Consider the following 25,755-nt stretch of genomic DNA (forward strand, 5'->3'; position numbering starts at 1 on the left):
AGCGTTGACAGGGGGACGATTAATTAGAAGAACGAAAAGCCTCATTGTTGCTTGTCCATGCGGGAATCATCGTGCCTATGCAAATGACAGTAATCATCTTGCACATCTACTTTAGATTTAAGTTGTGAAAACATGCATACAATTATTATTTATAGTAAATTACAATGATTCGTCCATGGCACAAGTATCAAAAAAATAAGTTTAGGCTCTATTTTAAAAATTATCTTAGATTGTTCTTTATATCATTAAAAGTCACACGTTTTGTCTGATAGATGAAACATACAACTTTTAACAATATATGCGTGCAACTTGCAACTTCATGTAAACGATTAGTCTCATTATTCTACGGTTGAGTAATTATTTGAAAAATATTGGTTGTTTAAACTTAACAATAATTAAAGTCATATCAAGATTATTAACTCTTTTTAATTAATTCATAAACATTTTAGTTATCATCATACAACGAATGAGAAGGCAAACGGGCAACAAGTTGCGCCGCTAAGCCATTTTGTATGGTAAAACCAATTCTTTTGAAGACTACATCCATAGATCTAGGGGATATAACATTGTTATGCATGATTCGTTGTAGTCTACTAAGAAGCTCCACCGCATCCGGCGCAAGGAAACCAAACGTATCAAATGCAAATGGTATGAACGCGTGTTGATTTTCCATGCACGGTTTCTCATGTTTGGTGACCTTACATGTAGCAGCTTTTAATGCAGCATGTCCCGTCGTGAAACCCCAGCCCTCAAACTTACGAGAGGGGATACCCCTGTAAGGTCCACACATGCGTGTTTCTCTCCAACCCATCCAAAAATCAAAACGTCAGCCGGTCTAAGGGTTGACCTTTCTTCTGTCGGGTCAGTCAGGAAATTCATTGGAGTCTCTTTCTTGGCAGAAACCCCGACACGCTTACATATGTCGACCAAAACATCCCTAACCATATCGTGCCTGTATTTGAACCCCGGGAGTTCTTTGCAATGAACTGCATGCTCGCCGAAAGAGTCCAAACATGCCTTGCGGCACACCAGATATATCCCATCGGCTGGAAATATTGGAATCATGAGTCGATATCTGAGGATGGTACGATACTCCACCGGAGACATATGTTGGCCAAACCCATCTATAGGGATAGCTAGAAGAAAATCTTGAGGATGTGGTGCACGTAAACACTGGAAAAATGCTTTCTGCCGAGCCGTCATATTAAAATTCACCTCCATATTTTGGATAATTAATGACCATTAAGTTTAAAATATCTTGTATTAACATCAATGGCCATTGAGTTTCAAGTTAAACCATTGAGTTAATTAAGTGTGTGTAGTTTCACAATCAAACCCTAGTTAAGGTTGTTCTTATTATTCTTATTCCCATTTTAACTTTTTGGCTTCAACTCTTGCTTGAACTTTCATAGTTGGTAGTTTCACAATCAAATCCATCGTATTTACTTTGATATATCAACAAAATTGTAGGTTAGTATGAGACTTGATGACATGATCAGTTAAATCGAGTTCCTATGAATTCGACCCTACTATCATCACCACAAAAATATAGTATGCATTATTTATGTATTTTTATCATATTAACTTGTCCTACAATTAAAATATTTATAAAACGGTGATTCATTTATAATAAGAAACTAATCACGAGGATCGAAAAAGATAACTTCACAAACAAACAATTAGACTAAGAGGAGTGGGGGTCGCCATTAGGCTCGCTACGCTCGCCAGCGATCAATGAACACCGCCCCTTAGCTCTCGCTAGGGGGGTCGCCACTGGAGTCTCGTTACAATTTTGGCGAGAATGGAGAGAGGGTGGGGGTTGAATTTGATTGGTGCTTGTGTCTAGATTCTCCTTTAGAAATGCCACCATCGTCGTCTGTTTCTTAAATCTGATCATTGCTCTGTTTTTGATTCATTGCTTTCTATCTTCTCCCACCTCCAATGGACCCGATTCAGGTTTACTTCTTTCCTATTGATTGCTCAAAACCCCCAATTTTGTTTCCAGTTTCTATGTTTTAGATTTTGGGGTTTTGGTCATATGATGTAGTTTAGACAAATCCCTACGATTATCCTCAAATCATGATTCCATCTAATGGGTGTGTTAATATTAGATAATCTTGAATATAAACGAAATATTAGATTTATTTTCCATTATGTGAATTTATTTTTTTAGGAAATGCAAAATAGGTTAGAGAAATTGAGAGAAAAGGTCATGAAGAAGTAGAAACTGTTCAAGAAAAAAGATGTGAAACAATCTGCTGCGAGGGGTGTTTTAGGTTTTCTGTGGATCCGACGAGAGAGAAGAGACGGGTGCGAGGGGCTGTTGCCTTCCCAATCGCCGGAAAATCTCCACCTCCAGTGGAGGTTTTCTTAACTGAAAATGAAGAAGGGGAAGGGAAGAAGGAGCAGATCAGCACAATGTATTTACAGGGTGTTTGGTTGCTTCAATTAACAGGAAAAATAGAAGAAAAAGGGAGAGATTGTTGCCTCCATTGCTCACCGGAAGTAGCCACCACCTCCGCTGGTTATTGACAAGAATGAAGATGAAGAAGAGGGGGTGTGTGGGTAATTGATTTTCTTTTTTCATTCCTTCACCAGTAAATCTGATTCCATCTTTTACAGGAAGCTTTTGAATGATTTTTGGGTTGCTTGGAAGACTCACTTAATCTATATGTATACACTTTAGGCATTTGTACAATAATTTGTAATTTTAATCATTTTAAAAAAATATATATATTTAAAGTGTTTGTATTTAGAAAAATAAAATTTATTTAATATTAATTGATTTTGTATTAAAAAATATAATTTAATTAACTTTGAAAATGAAAAAAAAAATAGAAATGGTAGGAGTGTTATCACTCCCTTCCAAATGCTAAGAGAGAAAGATGAACTGGCATACAAAAAAATGATGTGACAAAATACTAGAAGTGTTACCGCTCACCGTTAAAATGCTCTACAAAATCACACGCCTAAACTTACAATTTACGCAATCAATGCAATATTTTTAGTAACCAATCACGTGCATATTAGAATGGGAATGCTTTGAAAGGCTAGACTCTAGAGTCTATAGCATGCATGTGATAAAACGGCTGTGGCCATATTCTCCAAGTCCAAATGCGCCATGTAGTTATACAGGTTTTTCTTAAACGAAACTCTTTTATCAAAATTTTAAATTGATAAGAGTTTAAATACATTAATAAATAGATATATTAATGTTCTCTTTTAAACTTCTATTATAAACGAATAGCTCTTAATCTAAATCTACTTTAAATTAGCTTTTAAAAGTTTTTAGAAACTTTTAATTTTTTGTTTTTATGTTTTAAAAGCTTACGGCTGTATTAATATTGAAGTCTGGCTATAGATGAATGTATAAATTTATGAGTAAAATAATGATATGAATGCAACCCCTTCTTAAAAAAAATCTTATAACTGTTTTTTATGAATATTTTTCTATAATATAGTTTTTAAGTCTCAAACTAGTTTTTATAGGATATGTTGCGTAACTTTATAAAAATATATTGTGTAACTTTAAGGAAAATAATCAGTTTTTTCGGAAAACGATGCAATTTCAACCAATAAAAATACTTCGAAATTAATTAGGGTTGTCTAAACGGTAAAATGGAGTGTGTTTTTAGCCAACCCCTAATTAGAAAGGTATTTAGATCCCTAAGGGGTGGCTGGGGAGACAGAGAATAGGTGACCGTGGTTGAATGCATGTTGCTGTATTAGGTTGTACCAAAGGGTACTGTCATTTAATGCATAATTGATGCACGTGAATTCCAAAGTCCAAATTCCAGACTCCAACACATGGGAACATCCCTATGCTCGCTATCTTTTCATTCAGGTTTACGGTAATTTCCTATTACCTTTCTTTTTTAACAACAGATTTTGATATTAAAATAATTATTATCAACATGTTTATGTTTTTAAAGAAAACACTTTATTATCAACATGTTTATGTTTTTAAAGAAAGCACTTTGCATAGACAATAGGAGTTACTGAATTTAACAATTTTCACCGGTCTTTTGACATTTTTCTAATGAATTAATTTATATGATTGGTATAATAAAAAAGTATTGTGCATGTGAAAACAACTTAGAGTATGTCATTTCCTTCACTCCTTTTTAGGCAATAAATTTTGATCATTGATGAATACTCGCACTTTGTGTCTTAATAATATACTACAACTTCGTAGCTGCTAAATAAACAACCCATATACACCTCATTTTAAAAGTCAAACTATTTTTTCTAAAAAAACACCCTATTTATTAGGTATATTGAAGACCTAAAAAAATTCAAACTTAGTGACTTGTGTCTGACATCTTGTAAATTGTATATATAATAAAACCACATTAATATGGATATAACTAATAACAACTTATATTTTATTATAAAAAGATAGATCAACATTAATCTAACCATGTAATCCAGTTTAGGTAAAATTTCTAACTTTGTCTATTATTTCAAAATTTAAAATATAATTTTGGTTATTTCAGTCCAACCACCGTCATCATCGCCGACGGCTAGCGGCACTGCCGCCGGAAAAGTATAAAACGTCGATCGAGAGAGAGAGAGAGAGAGAGTTATGGTAATCATCGCCGACGTAAGCATCGCCTAGATCTTCGCTGCCGGAAAAGAGAAACCGTTTAATGACAGATCGATGGATGGTGTATTTTGTGTTGGCGACGCTCTGGTGTGCTCCGGTGGCATCGATCTTCGGCGGTTGCTATGCTCCGGCAGATGAGGCGACGTTGTTGCTCATTCAGATGGGGGCGACGTTGTTGCTCTTTCACAGCAAACTGCAAATGAAAGTGAAAATGTTTTAACGTTTTTAGGGTTTTAATTGGGTAAATGGACTGGACATTAACTGGTGGGCTAACCTTTTAAAATAAATTAGTTTTGTAAGTGAACATTTCAAGCTATGCGTCGGTTGCTGGAAAAACTCAAATACATATTTATGTTTAATTATTGCCTTTTGGTTGCTATATATATATATATATATATATATATATATATATATATATATATATATATATATATATATATATATATATATATATATATATATATATATATATATATATATATATTATTTTATTTTTTTTAACAATTTTTTTTTTGTTATGTTCATAGTTTTACGAAAAGATGGCGAATTTTTACGAGGAAAACTCACTGTTTTTCACCGAACGGGTATGATACTTATCATGATATTAGATTTTTTTAATCATTGTAATGTTCACTAGTTATTAACATAGATTATTTGAATTTTTAGGTGTTCTATTCTCTAAATGAGTTGATGGGATGGGTACAAAACAAAGCATTTTCTCTTGGTTATGTCATCGTGAGAAGAAGATCAAAGACAAATGAAAATGGTGTGGTGTCTTATGTCACACTTATTTGTGATCGTGGTGGTGAATACAAAATTAAAGCAACAAGTAAAAATTCCGGCACAAAAAAAATCAATTGTCCATTTAAATTGGTTGGTTCGTATATAAAACAATTTGATGGTTGGACGTTGAGAGTGAAATGTGATCAACATAACCATCCACCAGCACAACATATGGAAGGATATGCTTATGCTAGACGGTTGAAAGAAAACGAAAAAAAGTTGGTGGCTGACTTGACAAGTCAGAATGTTGAACCACGCAACATACTCTCGATACTAAAAGAGCATGATGAGAATAATGTTTCTATACTCAAAACCATATACAATGCACAATACAAGCTTCGCTCGTCCCAGAACGATGGAAAAACTCCGATGCAGGTATAATATTTCAACAAGTATATTTTACATATAATTTATATATTGAATTTTTATTAATTAACGATATTTCAATGTAGGTTCTTATGGGAATTTTGAATGATAAAAAATTTGTTATCGAGTTTTCCGTAAATAATATTTCAAATGAATTGGAAAACCTGTTTTTCATTCATCCTCTGTCGTTAGATATATGGCAAGCATTTCCACACGTTTTGATTATTGATGCAACATACAAAACAAACAAATATGCTATGCCTTTTGTTGAGATTGTTGGAGTAACTTCAACCAACAAGACATTTAGCATTGCTTTTGCCTTTATCATTAACGAAAAGGAGGAAAGTTATAAGTGGGTGTTAACGTGTCTAAGGTTGACACTAGAAAAGTGCATGCAACCACGCGTTATAGTGACGGACAGAGAATTGGCATTGGTGAATGCATGCCAACAAGTTTTCCCTTATGCAACTCGCTTACTTTGTAGATGGCACATTACCGAAAATATTAGAAAGCATTGTAAGACGCTAATCCCATTGAAAGTTGAGTGGAAATCCTTTCGTGCTATGTGGAGTATACTTGTTGAGTCTCCAACATGGACATCATACACTGAAAACTACAGAAAACTGCAGTCAATGTTAAGAGAACATCAATGTACAATGCTACTTATTTTTTAATTACTTGTTTATAAATTTAGAAGGCTTTTTATGTATAAATAACATTTATATAAATCCAGATGTCTTACAATATTTGGACGATGTTTGGTTAAACAAGTATAAGGAAATGTTTGTCTCTGTTTGGATTGATCAACATCTGAACTTTGGACAACGAACCAGTAGCAGAGTTGAGGGCCAACATTCAGCGTTAAAGAAGTACTTACAAGAAAAAAATTATTCTTTAGCTAAATTTGTTGGTGCTATTGATCGGTTTGTGAAGTCTCAACTTACTGCAATAAATGAGAGTTTTGAAAAGAGCATGATTGTCTCCAAACACGAACACAAATTTTCGTGTTTCGACTTATTGCGGGGTAATGTTTCAATTAAAGCTCTAGATATGCTTGTAGAGGAACTTCAACGGGTACATCAAGTTGACTCTTCAAACTGTGGTTGTAAACTACAAAATAGTTGTGGTTTACCATGTGCTTGCATGCTATCAGCGTACTTGAACTCCGGTGGGTACATTTGACAATTATTTTTTAAATTTAAGTTATATATTGGTTGTTTATATATTAATGATATTTCAATGCAGGTGAGTGTATTCCATTGGAATCGATAGATGTATTATGGAGAAAGCTTAAAATTTCACCGTCAATTCCTATGGAAAATGAAGATATATGTGGTGATGGTAAATTTGAAATGTTTAAAGAAACCTACAATAAGCAACCGGAAGATGTGAAAAAAAGCATGATGAGAAAGCTACTAGATATATTCCAGCCTAGTAAAACACACATTAGAGAACCCGCAATTCAAAAAAATACACATGGACGACCAAGTTTGAAGAAACAAAAACAAAAACAAACTGATTCTATCAATCAAGCTCCTAGAAGACGCAGCTTTTCAACCATGCCAAAATTTGTTGAGTTGAACAATAGGGAACCGGCAAGACATAGTTCATACATAACCACAATTCCAGACTTGAATGAAATTCCAGACTTGAATGAAATTCCAGACTTGAAAGAAGAGCCAGACTTGAATGAAATTCCAGACTTGAAGGAAGAGCCTCAATCATGCTACAATCATCGACTAATAGATGAAATTCAAGTGATGTTTCATCCTTACATCACACATATACAAGATGTAGAGGGGGATGGAAACTGTGGATTTCGAGCAATATCTGTTTGTCTTGGGTATGGCGAGAATGATTGGCTTTATGTTCGACGTCAACTACTAGACGAGTTATTGAGTTCATACGATGCATATGCTAGAGTTTTCACTGATGGAATCGGTGAACTATATACTTCGTTGAATTTCTTAGAATCGCCGGCACCTAAAAGATACTGGTTACTTATGCCTGAAACAGGTATCCTCATTGCCAACAGATTTGGTGTAGTCCTTACTTTTTTAACCAACCAAGGCTCTCTCACGTTCTTTCCTCTTTGGAAAGGTCCGGAAGAATTTTTGTACCATCGCGTTATTACGATTTCACTTGTATATGGTAATCATTATGTGATGGTACAATTAGAAGAATATTGCCCGCTGCCTACCATTTCAGCTTTCTGGATCCGCCACAAAGCCCCATGTGCAGCTGGATGGGAAACTATGTTCATGTCACGTCTAGAACTTTATAGACAACTGAAACCTTACAATCCTGAAACACCTTTTATAACTATAGAGGATTGTTAGAGGGTATTAATTTTCTCTCGAATTATGCATTTATGTATTCATGAAGGATTGCTAATGCTATTGTTTTTTGCATCATATTTTTGTTTTTATATATTCATTTATATTTAATTATTAAATAATATACAAATATATATACGTTATTAATCTATATTAATTAAAAATAAATAATTAATCATTTATATATATATATATATATATATATATATGTTTTAAATACTCCAAAAAAAATATTAATATTCAAGCATAAAATAAAAAAGAAAATATAAATAAAAAGTAAAGAAAATAAAAATAAAAAGAATGCACGTGAATTAAAAAAAACAAAAAGTAGGGTATACAAACTTCGATGTAAAATGACATTGTTGACTTTTTTTTATTAGGGTGTTTTTTTAGCATGGGTTGTGTTTCTAGTAAATGGGGGCGTTTATTTAGCCATTCCCAATAACAAATAGGAGAATTTTAGAGTAAATAACATTTTTCGTTCACATGGTTTGATCAGATTCTTATTTTAGTCTAATTTTTAAGAATTTGATAAGATCCATCTCTATTGTTTAAAATAATTAGGCTAAGGGGGTATAATTTTTACCAATGGTAAAAAGGTGCCACATAAGCGTCACCTAATCTTTTGAAGTTTTTACATTTTTTACCTACGAGTAGGGTAGTAGGGTGTGGTGGTTTTTACCTACCAATTTTTTTTAATTCAAAAATCTAAATAATTACATAAACATAAAAATAAATACTAATTAAAATAAGATAAACATTTATAAATTGAAAACATTACATTTCATTTAACAATCATAAAACGAAAATTAAATTTACTAACTTAATAAAATATTTCATTCCGAATATTCACCGATATCATTGTCAATTGGCTCATTTAAATCAATTTCATTAACCCGATATATGTGTTTCGCTAAATCATTGCAAGCTCGCGTTGTTTTTGATTGTCACGTATCGTCCTTCTTCTTGCACACCATGGAATAGAACTAGGCGGTATTGGCGCACTTGAGGATGCATTGTCATTTGGTTGAAATTGACAAATTATTTTGTGCTCGTCTTCCAAAATCATATTATGTAAAATGATACACGCATACATAATACAAGAGAGCTTTTCTACACTTCGAGGACGAGCCGAATGTTGTAGTATGCGCCAACGCTTCTTGAGAACTCCAAATGCTCGTTCCACATCCTTCCTAGCCTTTTCTTGGTACATTTTATAATTTATGCGTTTCGGATCACCTGGACATGTTAGCGTTTTCACAAACACAACAAATTCAGGGTAAATACAATCAACAAGATAATACCCATAATCGTACGTTGTTCCATTCACTTGAAATGAACAGTTAGGTGCAGACCCATCACAAACCCCATTGAATATGGGCGACATGTCTAAAACATTAATATTGTTGTTTAATCCGGGAGCACAAAAAAAAACATGTCAAATCCAAAAATCCTGTGATGCAACAGCTTCAAGTATGATTGTCGGGTGACCCTTATCACCCCGTGTAAATTGCCCTTGCCATGCATTAGGACAACTACCCCAAGCCCAATGAAGACAATCCAAACTTCCAAGCATACCAGGAAAGCCATGAACACTAGCATGATGAGCATATAATGATTGAACATCGGTAAAAGTGAGTTCACGCAAATACCTTGGACCGTAAATAGTGACAACGTATCTGCAAAACTCATTCAAACTATCCTAAGCTACTCGCTCGGACATTTGAAAATATTTGTCCCATGAATCAGAAATAGAACCGTAAGTTAATTGACAACTGCAACTGCATATTTTTGTATTTCTGAAAACCCATCCGCACTTCTTGCGTCTCGACGTTGTCTAATATATTCAGAAATGTTAGTAACGTCACTAACCATTCAGAATCGACGTCGAAACTGGTGTTCCCCGTAAACAAAATTTTCATCGAAGTAGTGTGCCATTAGACGGGTGTTTGCATCCCAACGATCTCTGAGAAACATCTTCCGCGTCCTAGGTTGGATTTCTTCTTCTTCTTCTTCTTCTTCTATACAAATTGATATCAAAACCCTGTATTTCATAAAGTAAAACAGATACATATACAACAGAGAGACGATGACAAAAGGAAGGCAGCAACAATTAAGGGAATATACAAGGAAATACAATATGTGACAGAGAGGAAATCAAGGAGGTAAAAGAAAAGGAAATGTCAAGGTTTCCAATACTCCCCCTCAAGTTGGCGCATGTAGATTCCGAATGACCAACTTGACAAGTAATGATTGTAAGAGATGAGAACCAAGGGGTTTGGTAAACAAGTCGACTATCTGCTGCTTGGAATGGATATGCACATGCATTATTTCTTTTCGTTAAACTCGTTCTCGTACAAAGAAGCAATCCATTTCAACATGTTTCGTCCTTTCATGAAAAACGGGGTTGTTCACAATGTGTTTCGCTGCTTAGTTGTCACAGAGTAATGGTGTGGGACCATCCACCATAACATTGAGTTCTTTTAACAGCCAACAGACCATGTGATTTCGCTAACGGCAGTAGCCATTGATCGATACTCCGCCTCTGCTGAAGAGCGGGATACAATGGATTGTTTCTTTGATTTCCAGGAAATAGGGGCTCCCCTAATAAAAGCATGTATCCTGATCTTGATTGTCTACTAAAGGGGCATCCTAGCCAATCGGCATCACAATAAACCACAAGATAGGTGTCGTTTGTGTTTGGTAGAAGAATGCCCTGACCAATGGTAGTCTTAAGGTATCGTAGCACCCTGTTTGCAGCCTCCATGTGAACACGTCGTGGGTCTCCAACGAATTGACTCAGGATGCTCACAGAGTATGCTATATCTGGACGGGTGACTTGTAGATATAGCAACCGACCCACAAGTCTTCGATATTGGTTTGCTTCAACCTTTTCTTCTTCTTCTGCCTTGTCTAGTTTGAGGTTTGGTTCCATGGGAAACGAACTAGGCCTGCAACCCTTCAATCCACTGTCTTGAAGAATATCCAATGTATGTTTGTGTTGGCTAAGAACAAGTCCTTCTGATGTTCTTGCTACTTCGATTCCCAAGAAGTATTTCAAGGGGCCAAGGTCCTTTATACTGAACTGTTTGTCGAGACTGAGCTTCGTCCGCTCAATCTGATTCACATCATTTCCAACGAGAATAACATCGTCTACATATATAAGGGTTGCCACATATGTATTGCCAAGTTTGTAGGTAAACAAAGAGTGATCGGCTTTACATTGTTTGTAACCGAGCCCAATGAGGAAATTAGTGAACTTATGGTACCAGTTTCTAGACGCCTGTTTCAAGCCATAGATCGACTTTTTGAGTTTGCAAACTCTTGTTTCATCTTTGTTCGAGAACCCTTGAAAATTTTCATGTAGACCTCTTCCTCAAGATCTCTGTGTAGGAAGGCATTGTTGACGTCAAGTTGTTGAATTTCCCATTTTCGTTTCACGACAATAACAAGAAGTGTTCATAAGGTCACCAACTTTGCGACGGGTGCGAATGTGTCGTGATAGTCCACTCCTTCCATTTGTGTAAAGCCTTTCGCCACAAGCCTCGCTTTATATCTTTCTATCTCACCATTCGGTTTGAACTTGGTCTTGTATACCCATTTTGAATCAATGGCTTTCTTTCCCTTTGGTAATTCTTCAAGTGTCCATGTTCCATTCTGCTCAAGGGCATGCACATCCTTTCGCATGGCTTCTCTCCAATTTTCGTTTTGAGCTGCCTGATGAAAGTGTTTTGGCTCATCATGATTATTGATGGCAGACAAAAAGGCTTTGTGAGTGTTAGAAAACTGCTCAAAAGAAACATAGTGAGATAATGGATGTACCTTGAGGATGCTTGGCTGCAGACGGGTTGTGTGTGGTCAATGGACGGGGGAAGCCTTACTTGATAATCCCTTAGATGACTTGGTTGTTTCCTTTGTCTCCTTTGTCTCTCTTCTTCTATTTCTTGCTGGATAACAGGTGGTTCTACATGATTTTCCATGTGTATGTCTTCATCATGCGTACTGTTACTTTGCATGCCTTGCTCTTCTTCAACATAAATTTCTGGTTGTTCCTCAGAAATACCTTCCATGTTGTGTGTTTCTTCATTATTATTTGCAGAATCTCCCCCTGTCACCACATTTTCGGTAAGACCTTCATGTGGTTCATCGTATTGCGAGATAGGATTCAAGTCTTCAAAGATCTCTTCCTCAATATTCTTTGATTCGGTTTTTGAAAAAGAAAATATATCTTCTATAAATTTCACATCCCTCGTCATCACTATTTTTCTTTGTTCCAAATCGTAAATTTTGTACCCCTTTTTGCCCGGAGGATAGCCTAAAAATACTCCCGGTTTTCCTCTTGGTTCAAACTTGTCTCCATTCGTTTCATTATTCTTGTAGTAGGCTAAACATCCAAAGACTCTCATGTGATCGTATTTTGGTTGGTGTCCGAATAGGACTTCATATGGAGTTTTATCTCCTATGATTTTGGAAGGTAACCAGTTAATGATGTATGTAGCCGTAAGAACACACTCCCCCCAAAAGATAGTGGGAAGGTTTGCTTCAAAATGTAAGGCCCGTGCGGTTTCCAAGAGGTGCCTATGCTTTCGCTCGACTATCCCATTTTGTTGAGGGGTGTGTGGGCAAGTAGTCTCCAATATGATTCCTCGTTTCCTGTAAAAATCGTTCGTGTTGTTTGATACGAATTCTCCACCATTGTCGCATCTTATCCTTTTGATGTCCTTGTCAAAGTGAGTTTTCACCATGTCATAAAAATCATTTAGACAAGAACATGCCTCGTGTTTATGTTTAAGCAAGTATACCCATGTTGCCCTACTATAGTCGTCGAATATCGTAAGAAAATAATTGGCTCCTGTTAGTAACGGCCTCCTGTACTTTCCCCAAACATCACAATGGATCAAATCAAAACAATCATCGGTTTTAATACTACTGGTTGGAAAGGGGAAACGAGTGAGTTTTGCTTTATTACACGAATCACACATTTTGATTTCAGAATTTGAAGAGACATCCTTAAGAAAACTAAAATGAGACAATTTCATGTTTGATGTGTGCCCAAGACGCTTATGCCATGCATCGACGGTAACCGCCATTGCTTTTGTTCCTTCTTTTATTCCCCCCATCCAATAGAGACCACCATTGCAATCACCCGCTCCAATCAAGTTCCCCGCTTCTAGATCCTGTAAAACGAAGAAATCAGGAAAGAATGTTACAACACATTTAAGATCGTTAGTGAGTCTCCTAACTGACAGAAGGTTGCATGTAAAGTTTGGTACAAAAAGAACTCCTTTAACGTTTATTCCTCCTTTGAAAGTAACTTCACCTTTCCCTTTTACAGGGATTGATTCCCCGTTTGGAATGGTAACGGGTCATTCAGTGGTATTTATTGAAAGATTCTCAAGGAGGTCTCGTTGGTGGGTTATGTGCTCGGTGGCACCCGAGTCCACAACCCAGTCTTTGTTTACATTCATCCTACCTGCCATGTTAGCCACAACAGGTTCTTCTTGATCTGTTCCAAACAACTTCAGAAAACTGGTGTATTGTTCCTCCGTCATTCCCGGTATAGGATGTGGTTTTGTTTCCACCATGGCAGCTCTTGGTTTTGATTTTTCTCCCTTTTCCCTTTCCTGGCCACCATTCAGGGTAGCCGATCCTCTTGAAACACCCATCTCGATCATGTCCTTCCTTTCCACAGTGACTGCAGGGCCCAGTTGGGGTATTTTATCGGTCTTCATCCACCTCTTTTCTTGTTGATTACGGTTTTGATCTTGCTTTCCTTGAAAACTAGCCTGGAAGGCAGTGACTTCGCGAGTGGGTTTCTTAGAAGTAGTAATCAAACGTTGTTGTTCATCCTCTGCCACAAGATGGTACACAGTGCTTAATTTTGGCGTTGGTTTCATGGCCAATATCTGTGTTTTAATGACGCTGAATTGGTCATCCAACCCCATTAGGAATTCATAAGTTCTTTCCTTCTCCTTTAGTTCGGTTAATTTCTTTGCAAGCCCACACGAACAACCGTCACATGAACATCGGGGCGTAGGAAGGACTGATTCCATCTCGTCCCATAAAACGCGAAGTCTGGTATAATACGCTGAAACGGTGGTGTCGTCTTGTCGGGTGGAGTTCAACGACTGCTTTAGTTCGTACGCCTTGTGGGCACTCTCCTTTCCAAAGTGTTCCTTCAAATCTTGCCAAATTTCTGTTGCTGTCTTGGCATATTTCACACTATTTCGAATTTCTTTCTTCATAGTCGTTGTCAACCAACCCTTAATCATTGCATCGCAACGCATCCAGGGTAGATACTTGTCTGACCCTACTTCAGGTCGTTTGATTGTGCCATCGATGAAGGCAGTTTTGTTCTTGGCAAACAAAAAATTCATCATTTCTTGTTCCCAGTCGCTGTAGTTCTTGTCGGTGAGCACTTCATTCACGTGCATCTGTTTTGGATAGTCGGAAGCGTGTAGATAGAGAGGAGAGTTGTGATCGATGGATTCTCCTCCATTCTTGTTCTTGTCTCCAGAGGCGTCGGTGTTGGTCATGGGGTCAATAAGGTTTTTGTTTCTTTGTTTTCTTGATCAGACACTTTGATACCATATTGTCACACCCCCAAACCAAGGATGGCGAAAACGTCCGGGGGTGGCGGACTTCATGTATAGTATCATAACAACGAGTATAATAGTGATCAAAGCAATACAACCAATCATAAATATAATCGGAAAAGAATTTCATCATAGTATATGTTTACATGTTCAAAATCAATTACATGATGATGACAAAATGAATTGTTTGACGATTTAACGTCCCATCCTCAAAATGTTGTTGATTTCCTGTTTCATTGATTTCCTGAGAATACAAGTAGTTTTGGAAAAGTGTCAACAATTAAGTTGGTGAGTTCATAAGATTTTTATTCGAGGAAGAAATCGTTTTTCCTTTGTAAAAGAGAATGAGTATGATTCCAGAAAATCCAATATTTTCTTTATGAGATGTGAAATGGAAGTTTCTATGTTAGGAAATAATGTACTCTAGAAGATCCATAGTTTTCTGCACTTATGAAAATATGCACAAGTTTAGATTGTCATAAATACGATTTGGTGATAGAACACAACGTAAATCTTATGTTTTGCGAATACCCTAAGTGAGTTATTATAACCATGCTATGACCTAGTTGGCCTGAAACGACGTTCTTCAGGCGTCGGAACTAATATGACATTTGTCACCCGTAGACCTCGAGGTCCTACTGCACCTAACAGCGAGGTGTGGGGTGTCAATCCCAATATAGATCTATACACAACTATCACGCTCTACCTTAAAGAGACTCTGGTTACAATTACAGGACTTTTGATTTCGTTACCTTGGAAGTAACGTGAAGCGAATGTCTCACAAAGTTATTCATTAACAGATTTACGTGAACTGAACTGAAAACCCCTTGGTAATGAGTTTGACTGGTTAATGAAACATAAACTATACCTATTATAGTTTAACATAATTTTTGGTGTTGTGTATGAAACATAAACTATACTATTATGTAGTATATGAAAAACCCATTTGTTTTGAGAGTAAAACCTTTCTCATGTAGTAAAAATCCATAAACTATGCTTATTATAGTTTATTATATGTGTTCGAAATGAATGAAGAATCCTTATCATTAATGACTAAATTTCATTTTATGATGATAAACTAACAAGAAAATACATTCAATATTTAGAACTTATGGTTATACACTTTGCTCAACATACTACAAAGTGTTATGAAAGTTGTAAGCTGTTAACTAGTTTTTAACCTTTCTGCACTGTTTAGAAAAATCATACGAAGTCAAAAACTGAATCCGTAAATTCTGGGAGTTCACAAAATGTGTCTAGTTTATTCATAATTTTTATTATGATTTTTAGAAGTTTTAACTTGTGTTAAAATGTCCATATTCACAGACTGGTCCGAATTCGTTTCTGAAATGATAAGAAGTTTTGTAAAAATCACCATAAATTGTAGAAACATTGTATGGAGATGTGCAAGTAGTCATTTTAAAGGTATGAGCCTGAACTATTTGCATAATAAACAGTTTTGAAAGATATTAAGTTTAAGATAGCCAAAACAGTCCGTGAATAAGACTCAACTTTTCTGATGAAAGCTGTTGTTTGAGTTTAGTTAATTTTTTGGTGTTTTGACTTGTATCCCCCTCCTCCCCCCCCCCCCTTAAAACTTAAGAAAAACATGAAAAGATAGGGGTATGAACTCACCTTGAGTGATTTTAGTAGATGGATGATGAAGAAAAGGAGTGTTCAACTCAAGAACACTTAGAAGATGCTTGATGATTCGAAGATCTAACAACAAATATGACGATATTTGTGTAAGGAACCCGTGATTTGAGTGAAGAAGTGTAAGGAAATCAAGTGTGGGAAGAGATTTACTTACCAAGGTGTGTGAAGAGCTCAAGATCAGCCTTGAATATCGAATTCTTGGTGAGAGGAAGTGAGAGAGAATGTGTTTTGCTCTTTGGTGAAAAGTGAGTGAAATGGGAGGAGAGATGAGATTTTCAGCTTTTGGTGAACCTTTATAGCTGGAGGAGGGGTGTCAAAGGACAAATAGTTGACTAGGTAGGGGAAATAGTGACCGAGGGTTGTACTATGAAGGTATGGGGGAAATCCCGCGTTAAAATCACGAAAAACGGGCCTAAAACGAGTTTTGGTGAAAATCCCGCGTTAAAATCACGAAAAACGGGCCTAAAACGAAAATTGGGTCAAAAACCGGGAAGAAAATGCTAATTTCCGAAGTCTGGCCGAAGGTTGGGTCTTGAGAGGGTTAGAACCGAAGGTAGGGTTCGGTTGGTGCATTGGAACCGAGAGTAAGAGGTTCGGTCCGAGTATCGCAGGCGAACTCACCAGAAGGGTTTCGCTTCTTAGGGTTTTGGTTCCTTAAGGGAGGTTCGGTTCCTAAGGGGTTTCGGTTCCTTAAGGGAGGTTCGACTCCTTAAGAGGGTTCGGCTCCTTAAAGCTGTTTTTCGCGTAAACTTCCGTTTTCGAGCGGTTTTCGACTAAATTAAGGGTCGGGATGCCCCGAGTGATTATAAAAAGTTGAGAGAGATTTCGAGAGAGATTTGGGAGAGATTTCACATTCTTGGAGATATTTCTCATACATAGAGAGATTTGGGAGAGATTTCACATTCTTGGAGAGATTTCTCATACAGAGAGAGATTTGGGAGATATTTCACATTCTTGGAGAGATTTCTCATACAGAGAGAGATGTGGGAGAGATTTCACATTCTTGGAGAGATTTCCCATACAGAGAGAGATTTGGGAGAGATTTCACATTCTCGGAGAGATTTCTCATACAGAGAGAGATTTGGGAGAGATTTCGCATACTTGGAGAGATTTCGTTTGCGACCTTTTTGAGTGTTTGGCTTCGTAACGCAAGGTTTGTACATCCCGTTAAGTCTCGTTATGATTGTTATATGCCCCCGAGGGTTAAGGAATAATGTTTTATCGAATAGTTTCATCACTTGCGCTGATTAGGGTTTAGAATTTCCGAACACGTGAAAACTCTAAGTGATACTTTGTATTAAGATTGCGAGTAGTACAATAAGAATCATAATGGAAACCCTAATATACAAGGGTTAGATGAGTTGACCGGTTTGACTTGTTGACTTTGGTTGACTTTGACTTGACAAAAAATTGACGGTTGTCACATCATCCCCCCGTTAGAAAGAATTTCGTCCCGAAATTAGCACTTTGACCGGGACCTCGAGAGTTGGGGAAAGATGTGGGAACTCTTCGTAGTACAAGAAACGAATATGGTGGGGACCAATCCTCCTGGTGTTAAATGACGACCTTGGAATTTCTTATTGTAACTTGAGCTGAGTCGATTTAAAAGGAGTTTATTGTTTTGGAATGATAGTGTATTCAATGTGTGCCTTTATGATCCCCGTTTTATCCTTGTTTTTACCACTATGAATATTTTATAATGTAGTTAGTGAGTACTAGTATTACGAATGCTTTAACAATTTGTGATGAAATTTGCAATACAAGTCGTACAAGATCTTTTATAATCACTTGGTGTAAACTAGTTTTATATCATTAAGATTGCAAGGGCATTCGAATGAGTGACTTCGCCTTAAGCCCACAACCAAACAAGGAACAGGAAATGAGGCGGAATCATACATTCTAAGTCCATAGAATCTTAATGATACATGACCATAATGTTTACACTAGCCACCATAGATTCACTAGTAAAGACCCTGCGTTTTTATATAGATGATAAGACTTATTCGGGTTTTGCTGTGTTCTCGAGATGCTTTCAGCCCTTCTCGAATTTGCACGCTCTTTTCCGTTGTCTCTCTTATGATTTCAGGGCCATTGAGGGTGTTGTTAGGGACTTTCTCCTTCGCTAGCTGTGTATCTCCCACTTCAGCTCATCGCAGTGGTGATCTGCACTTGCGACTATAGAGAGCTTCGAATGGAGCGACATTGTTGTTAGGGTGGTAGTTGTTGTTGTGTGAAAAATTCAATGAGCGGTAAGTAGGCATCCCACGCTTTACCGAAGTCAATCACCCAAGCTATTAGCATGTCTTCCAAGGTTTGAACAGTTTCCTTTTCTCTGCCCGTCGGTTGTAGGTAACTCGAAGGCTTCTGTTGTTCTACCTTGACCTTGGCACAAGTCAGATACTATCCACATATGTAGCGATGTCGGCTTTCATGTTCGGCCACCAATAATGTTTCTTAAGGTCCAGATACATCTTTTCTAGACCTGGATGGACTGAGTGGCGAGTTTTGTGTGCTTCGTTTGTAACAACGTTCCTGAATCCACCGAACTTTGGTGTCCAGACTTCGATTCCGGAGGTACCGAGCCCCGTCGCTCTTGACTTCTAGGTTCTTATTCATTCCTCTTAAGTTTTCACCCATCGCATACTCTGGTTTCAAGGTCTCTAGTTCGAGTTCTCCTGACTTGCGTAGATGGGAATGGATGGATTGTCATTGCTAATGACCTTACTTGGCAGCACGAGTATTCCTTTCTGTACAAGGTATTTGCCACCTTATTGGCCTTGCTCAGATAACGGCGAATCTAGTACTCCTAGTCGCCTAGTAGTTCTACCCATCGTCCTTGAATCAGGCAAAGTTCTTTTCGGTCGAGAATGTATTGAATGCTCCTATGACCGATGAAAACTTGTGCATCTTTGCGTCGTAGGGATGGCGCTTCCAATCTTCTTGGGTGAACACTACTGTTCCTAGTTCGGGGTCACATGTGGTCTAGCCGACATCGTACGCTTTTAGCCGTCTTGAGGTATTGGTAATGACTCCTGATCTTTGCGTAGGGCCTGCTTTTATGTTCGGAGGGCGGTTTCTTGCTTCTCTCTCTATGTGATTTTTGATTCCTGTTTGTCGTTCCAGAGGATTTTCACCATCTTGTCCGCTGTTTTAGGTCGGTAGGGAACGTATGGGTTTGGTTTATGCGACTAGACTAAATCGAATGGTAGAACATCCACTCGCTCTTCTGGGTAGCCTTATCTCGAAGTTCATGGTAGGACTCATTCCTGGTCCATCTATCATTAACTCGTGCGTATAGGTCGTATGTAATTAAGTTTGGTAAAACAGTCGGATGACGTGGTACTCCTCTCTTGAGTACTTCGAGGTTCCGTAACGAGAGATGACCCGGAGGTCCGTGTCGGATTTGTGCTTATGAGAGACGAGGGTTTCGATATTCAGGAGTTTAGGTGAGGGGTCTTTCCGTAGCACATTCAATTGGGAAGGTGGGGACTAAACCAATCCAAATCGAATGACGTTATCGAACCTTCCTAGTACAACATGTGCTAAGTTGTATTCGAATGAAATGTTTGTTAGGGAGATAGAGCATCCTGTGCCTCTTGTTAGTACGTTCTGTGTTGGTCGGTGTCATTATTACTGCAGATGATTCGCATTGCAACAACTAGTACTGGTAGTATACGTGTTCTGATAGCTAGCGATGATACTTCATATTATGATCCCTAACAGGCCTCTTAGATTGTGACATCCCCAAAAATCTCGGCCAGAAAAGACCGATTTGTTTATGCTTTGTTTTTAAAATCAGAGTAATCGTTTATAGAAAACAGTTGCGGAATTTGTCCCAAAAACAAAATATGATAACCATCTATCAAAACGTTTCTCAAAGAGAATGTATTTTTATTAAATAATAAAACCTCGGGATGTCATGTTCCGATACAGACCAAAAGCATAAACAATATAAAATAGACCTTACAATAGTTATTTATAACTACTGATCTATAATCCAAAAATCTCTCGTCAAGTCTACCAACTTATACTCTTGTGCCATTACCTGTAATGCAAAGAAAACTGAGTGGGTCAGGCTTGGGAGCCTGGTGAGCATATAGGGTTTTCAACCCACAATAATATAATTATTATTTTCAATCATCAAACAATCAACCAAATTACCCATCCCCATTATCTTCGCTTAACCTTCCCTAAAGATATTATCCTAAGGGTCATCTCCTATATCATGTTTACCTCTCATCTCCTTACTTCTTATTTCCTTATATGTTTGTTCCTAAGAACTTTTCCTAAGGATCACAACCTACATCGCATAGACAATACTAATTCGGGGATCACTCCCTCAATATGTGTCTAGTAAGGGTTAGGGTATCATCGCATGAATACGTAGCCACAACATCGCCTGGACTCGTAATTCATAATAAGGGTTAGACTATCATCGCATGAATATGTAGCCACAACATCGCCTGGACTCGTAATTCATAATAAGGGTTAGACTATCATCGCATGAATACGCAGCCACAACATCGCCTGGACTCGTAATTCATCACCTATCTATCATCACCTAATTATCATCACCATTATATCCTCACCTATCTCTCATCACATAATTTCATCACACACCAACTATTTCATCTACCCATGTTCTACCCAACATATTTGTAGATATAAATTACATATACATTTTAACTCATTTAAAAACTATGTAAAACATCCATTCCACACTCATCTCAAATAGACAACAATATATAAACACATAGCACGTATTTCATAGAAAATACTTCATATTTATGTGTTAGAAGAAAGTAACTACACACTCACACATATAAACAACAATATACTTAATACATTCAAACAATACTTGTATTATTATCGTGTTTATGAAAGTGACTATACACTCACTTGATCAGAAGATGATCGGACAGCACTACTGCTTGTAGAAGTAGTATTCTTTGGTAGATCTGGAAGATCTTCACAAAAATTGGCTTCTCGCGTGCAGAGCTTCGGCTCGGGAATTGCACTTCTCGGGATCTTCGGGGCTTCGGGACTTGCTTCGGGGCTCGGGAATAATACCGGGGCTTCGGGATAATTCCGGCACGAAAAACGAGACAAAACGAGAGAGAGAGAAGAGAAATTGAGCAAAAGGATCGGCTGCCCTCGCATCCCCTTTTATAGAGGTTGAAGCCTCGCATTACGCTGGGCGTAATGCTCTACGCGGGGCGTACTCCGGATTCGTCACTGCATGCGTCATCGGAGCACTCGAGTGCGAGGCGGGTCACGCTTCGGTGTACGCTGGGCGTAGTTCGGATCGAATCAGCAACTCCTTCGGATAAGCTTTGGTATGCGTACCTGAATCTTGAAAATGGCAAAAAATCGGAAATCTGCGCGGGCCGCGTAGAACCCGCATGCTGGCCGCACAAAGTCTTACGCGGGCCGCGTGGAACCCGCACGCTGGCCGCGTGTGCTGAACAGGGTTGGAGGTGATTCTTCTACGCGGGCAAGGAATGGGCCGCACATAAGCCGCACAAGACCTTACGCGGGCCGCGTGACTTCCTGCACTTCAAAACTTGAAATTTTTCTAAAAACTTGATTTTTGGCCAAAATGATTCCCGCAAAGTCCCGGGTTTCAAAAACACAACAAAAGTTTGGACGAAAGGTGAGAATAAAGCTTGAAATTTTTCAAAAATGAACATTTTCAAAATCATTTTATTCGCTTTATAAAAAACGAAAGCACAATGCTTCCCAAAAATGCCCTTCTTTAACGTCTTCGGCGAGACGCCTCCCAACTTCACTTTAACACTGTGGGGCGTCCAAATGGACGACATCTTGGACATTTGAATCAAAACCTTCATAGAATGGCTTCAACCGATGTCCATTAACCTTGAAAACTTGCCCCGTGTCAACATATTTTAATTTCCACATCTCCATTGGGACTCTTTTCTTGTATTTGACTTTCTTTTTACGGGAAAACCATACCGAACTTAGACCTTTGATAATAACAAGCATCCAACCATATTCTTTATTGTACTTGTTTAGTAAGGTGACCAACTCTTCCATATTCAACATAGTGGTCGAGTTGTTGACCGGTTGGGCGTCTTCCTTCTCGAGATACATATCATTTAAAGGGTCCGAAAAATTTATAATTTTCGGCTCTTGTGGTTGGTCTACCACTGGAGTTAGTTTCTCAATGGTAGTGGGTGGCTCAAACTCTCTTTCGTTAATCCCCAACACATCCTCTATAGTTTCATTGACATATTTCTCAATTTCTTCTTCCTCCTTGATAGCCTCTTCGACTTCTACTCCGTCTTCCTCTTCTCCACATAACACTCTTGGGCCATCAAAAATTTTCTCATCTTTCAAAGGAATGGCACATGCGCTATGCCATGGGCTCTCTTCAGATGGTAATTTGTCTTGATATTCCATTATACTTACTGATTGAGCAATTTGTGTTATTTGTTGCTCTAAGCTTTTGAGGCTAGCTTGGGTTGTTTCTTGGAAAATTTGGGTAGATGTGGCAATGCTTTTCACAATCTCCTATAAGGACATGCTTGGTGTTTCAAGTTGTTGAGGAGGTGGAGGATATGGATGTTGAAATTGTGGAGTTGGTTGGTATTGGTCACTTGTCCAAGCTTGGTATGGGCTTTGGTATTGGTTGTATCCCCAAGCTTGGTTGTTGTCCCACCATTGATCATGTTGAGGTTGATCATAACTCCATTGGTTTGACCAGTAGTAGCTTCCCTTCTCTTGCACTTCTTCCCATTCTCCTTGTAAATATGGACACATGTCGGAATGATGTCCATTTTGGGCACAAAAATCACAAAGAAGAGGCGTAGGCTCCACACTTTGGTCACTTTCAATCATCATAACTAACTGAGCTAGCTCATAAAGTTGGTCTTCAGTGCAAGGAGTGTTCATTTTTGAACCATACTTTTTTTTTTGAGTTTTAAACTAGAGTACCTGCACAATGAGATCTAGGCATAGAGAAACAAATTGATTAAATATAAATCAATCCCCGGCAACGGCGCCAAAATTTGGTGGTTGTCGAGGCCAACAAAATTAATAACCCTAATTATTACACACTAAAATAGTGTATAGTGGTAAAGGGATCGAATCCACGGAGATTGGTTCAATTTAATAATTCTATGAAAAATCTCTTTGTAAAAATACTTGGAAAATGACAATAAATTAAAAATGGGGGTTTTGGTGTTTTGAAATACTTGAAACAAACTAGAATTAACTATGATTTAAATAGACAATTTCAACAAAAATAAGAGTTTGATGTAAAATCAATAAGGGAAAGATGGTTGACTTAAGGTTTCCTCACTTTGACTTTTGATGAACATATCATTAGAATCCAATGGTGCAATACTTGATTTAAACCCTTAATTTGGCTATAGTAATCCAAGGAGCTTGAGATTACCTAGACTTTTCTTAATTGTTGAAATGGTTAGAGAAGCTCATAACAATTTCCTTAGTTAAAGTCACTAATTCCATTAAGCATGTAATTAGTGAAAGTCAACTAGCATTAAGAACCAAAAAGTCACCAAATCCAAGAGGAGTCAAAAGCTTCCACTACCATGTTGGAGAAAATGTTTTTATGATTGTGTGAAGTAAAACTAACACAAGAATCACTTGTTGCTTGCTAATTTGAAGATCCTTTACTTAATCAAGAAATTAGCCAACTAATAACCACAAACACATTTAAACTCATGAATAAAAACATGCAAGTAATGATAAGATGTTAAAACACAAAACATTTTCATAAAGATTCAAACACAAATTCATGGATTCTTCAATATTCAACAAAAGTTCAAAGGATTCAACAATAGTCAACCAAGATTTGTTTAGCCAAGCATGGCTAAACTCAAGAAAACAAAGTTAGTGAAGATTGTACCAAACATTTAGCAAGAATTAAGAGATGAAATGGTGAAGTTCTTGAGGGTTCTTGGCCTTCAAAATGCTCCCAAACTCCAGAGAGAAAGCCTCCAAATCGGATGTCAAAGATTAGGCTGAAGAGGCACACCAACCTTCCCAATATAGAGCTCTAGACAAAATCCCGAAATTGCCCTTGTCAAGAATCCACGCGGGCCGCGGGGAATCTTACGCGGGCCGCGTGACTATGACGGAGTTTTTGGGCTCCTTCAAGATTTGGGCCCCCACAGCTATTCCATTGGCCCAGTTCGAGTCTAATTAACTTCATACCCATTTCTCTTCAATATTTCTTCAATTTGAGCCCAATTTATCTTCTCCAAACCACTCATAGCTCCCGTAGTTTCCCAGTCATCAATTCCCGCATCTTGCAAATCTAAAGTTTAATTTTTCCAAGCCTCCAAATAATTAACAAGCCCACTTCATGCATCATCTCCATCGTCATCAAGCCCAAAATTCTCGTTGTCCTCCAAGTCCGATCGCTTCCCAAGAATCCCGCTCTGCTAGTCTCCAAAAAATCTGCAATAATGCTCAAGAAACTAGAAAGTACCCGAATGCGGTCATAAAATAACAAAAAGGAAAATATGCATGGAAATTATCTAAATTGTGAATGAAATATGCTAAAATAAACTATAAAAATAAGTAAATAAAATGAAGCTATCAATTGTATATCTTATGTGGTTCGATATACTTAGTTCACTATAAACAATGCTCTGATACCAATCTGTCACACCCCCAAACCAAGGATGGCGGAAACGTCCGGGGGTGGCGGACTTCATGTATAGTATCATAACAACGAGTATAATAGTGATCAAAGCAATACAACCAATCATAAATATAATCGGAAAAGAATTTCATCATAGTATATGTTTACATGTTCAAAATCAATTACATGATGATGACAAAATGAATTGTTTGACGATTTAACGTCCCATCCTCAAAATGTTGTTGATATCCTGTTTCATTGATTTCCTGAGAATACAAGTAGTTTTGGAAAAGTGTCAACAATTAAGTTGGTGAGTTCATAAGATTTTTATTCGAGGAAGAAATCGTTTTTCCTTTGTAAAAGAGAATGAGTATGATTCCAGAAAATCCAATATTTTCTTTATGAGATGTGAAATGGAAGTTTCTATGTTAGGAAATAATGTACTCTAGAAGATCCATAGTTTTCTGCACTTATGAAAATATGCACAAGTTTAGATTGTCATAAATACGATTTGGTGATAGAACACAACGTAAATCTTATGTTTTGCGAATACCCTAAGTGAGTTATTATAACCATGCTATGACCTAGTTGGCCTGAAACGACGTTCTTCAGGCGTCGGAACTGATATGACATTTGTCACCCGTAGACTATGGTTATTATAGTTTATTATATGTGTTCGAAATGAATGAAGAATCCTTATCATGAATGACTAAATTTCATTTTATGATGATAAACTTGTTGGGTTTTGAGCATTCTAACACTTCCTAAGTGTACATGCAA

The 25,755-nt window shown here is 37.4% G+C and overlaps 2 protein-coding genes across 2 annotated transcripts; one reads left to right on the plus strand and one right to left on the minus strand.

The window, feature by feature from the left end:
• Positions 1-4,649: 4,649 nt before the first annotated feature.
• LOC145104377 (uncharacterized) lies at positions 4,650-8,094 on the plus strand. The gene is made up of 6 exons (XM_079041637.1): positions 4,650-4,811; positions 5,134-5,190; positions 5,273-5,764; positions 5,842-6,406; positions 6,489-6,881; positions 7,001-8,094. Exons 1-6 carry the CDS (start codon positions 4,650-4,652, stop codon positions 8,092-8,094), a joined length of 2,763 nt encoding a protein of 920 aa, XP_078897763.1.
• Positions 8,095-9,004: 910 nt separating this feature from the next.
• LOC145104378 (uncharacterized) lies at positions 9,005-9,478 on the minus strand. The gene has a single exon (XM_079041638.1). The coding sequence runs from the start codon at positions 9,476-9,478 to the stop codon at positions 9,005-9,007; it is 474 nt and encodes a 157-aa protein (XP_078897764.1).
• Positions 9,479-25,755: the final 16,277 nt, after the last annotated feature.

This window comes from Lactuca virosa, chromosome 4, assembly GCF_052849685.1.
Source record: "Lactuca virosa cultivar CGN04683 chromosome 4, Lactuca_virosa_CGN04683_v6, whole genome shotgun sequence".
Taxonomy (NCBI): Eukaryota; Viridiplantae; Streptophyta; class Magnoliopsida; order Asterales; family Asteraceae; genus Lactuca; species Lactuca virosa.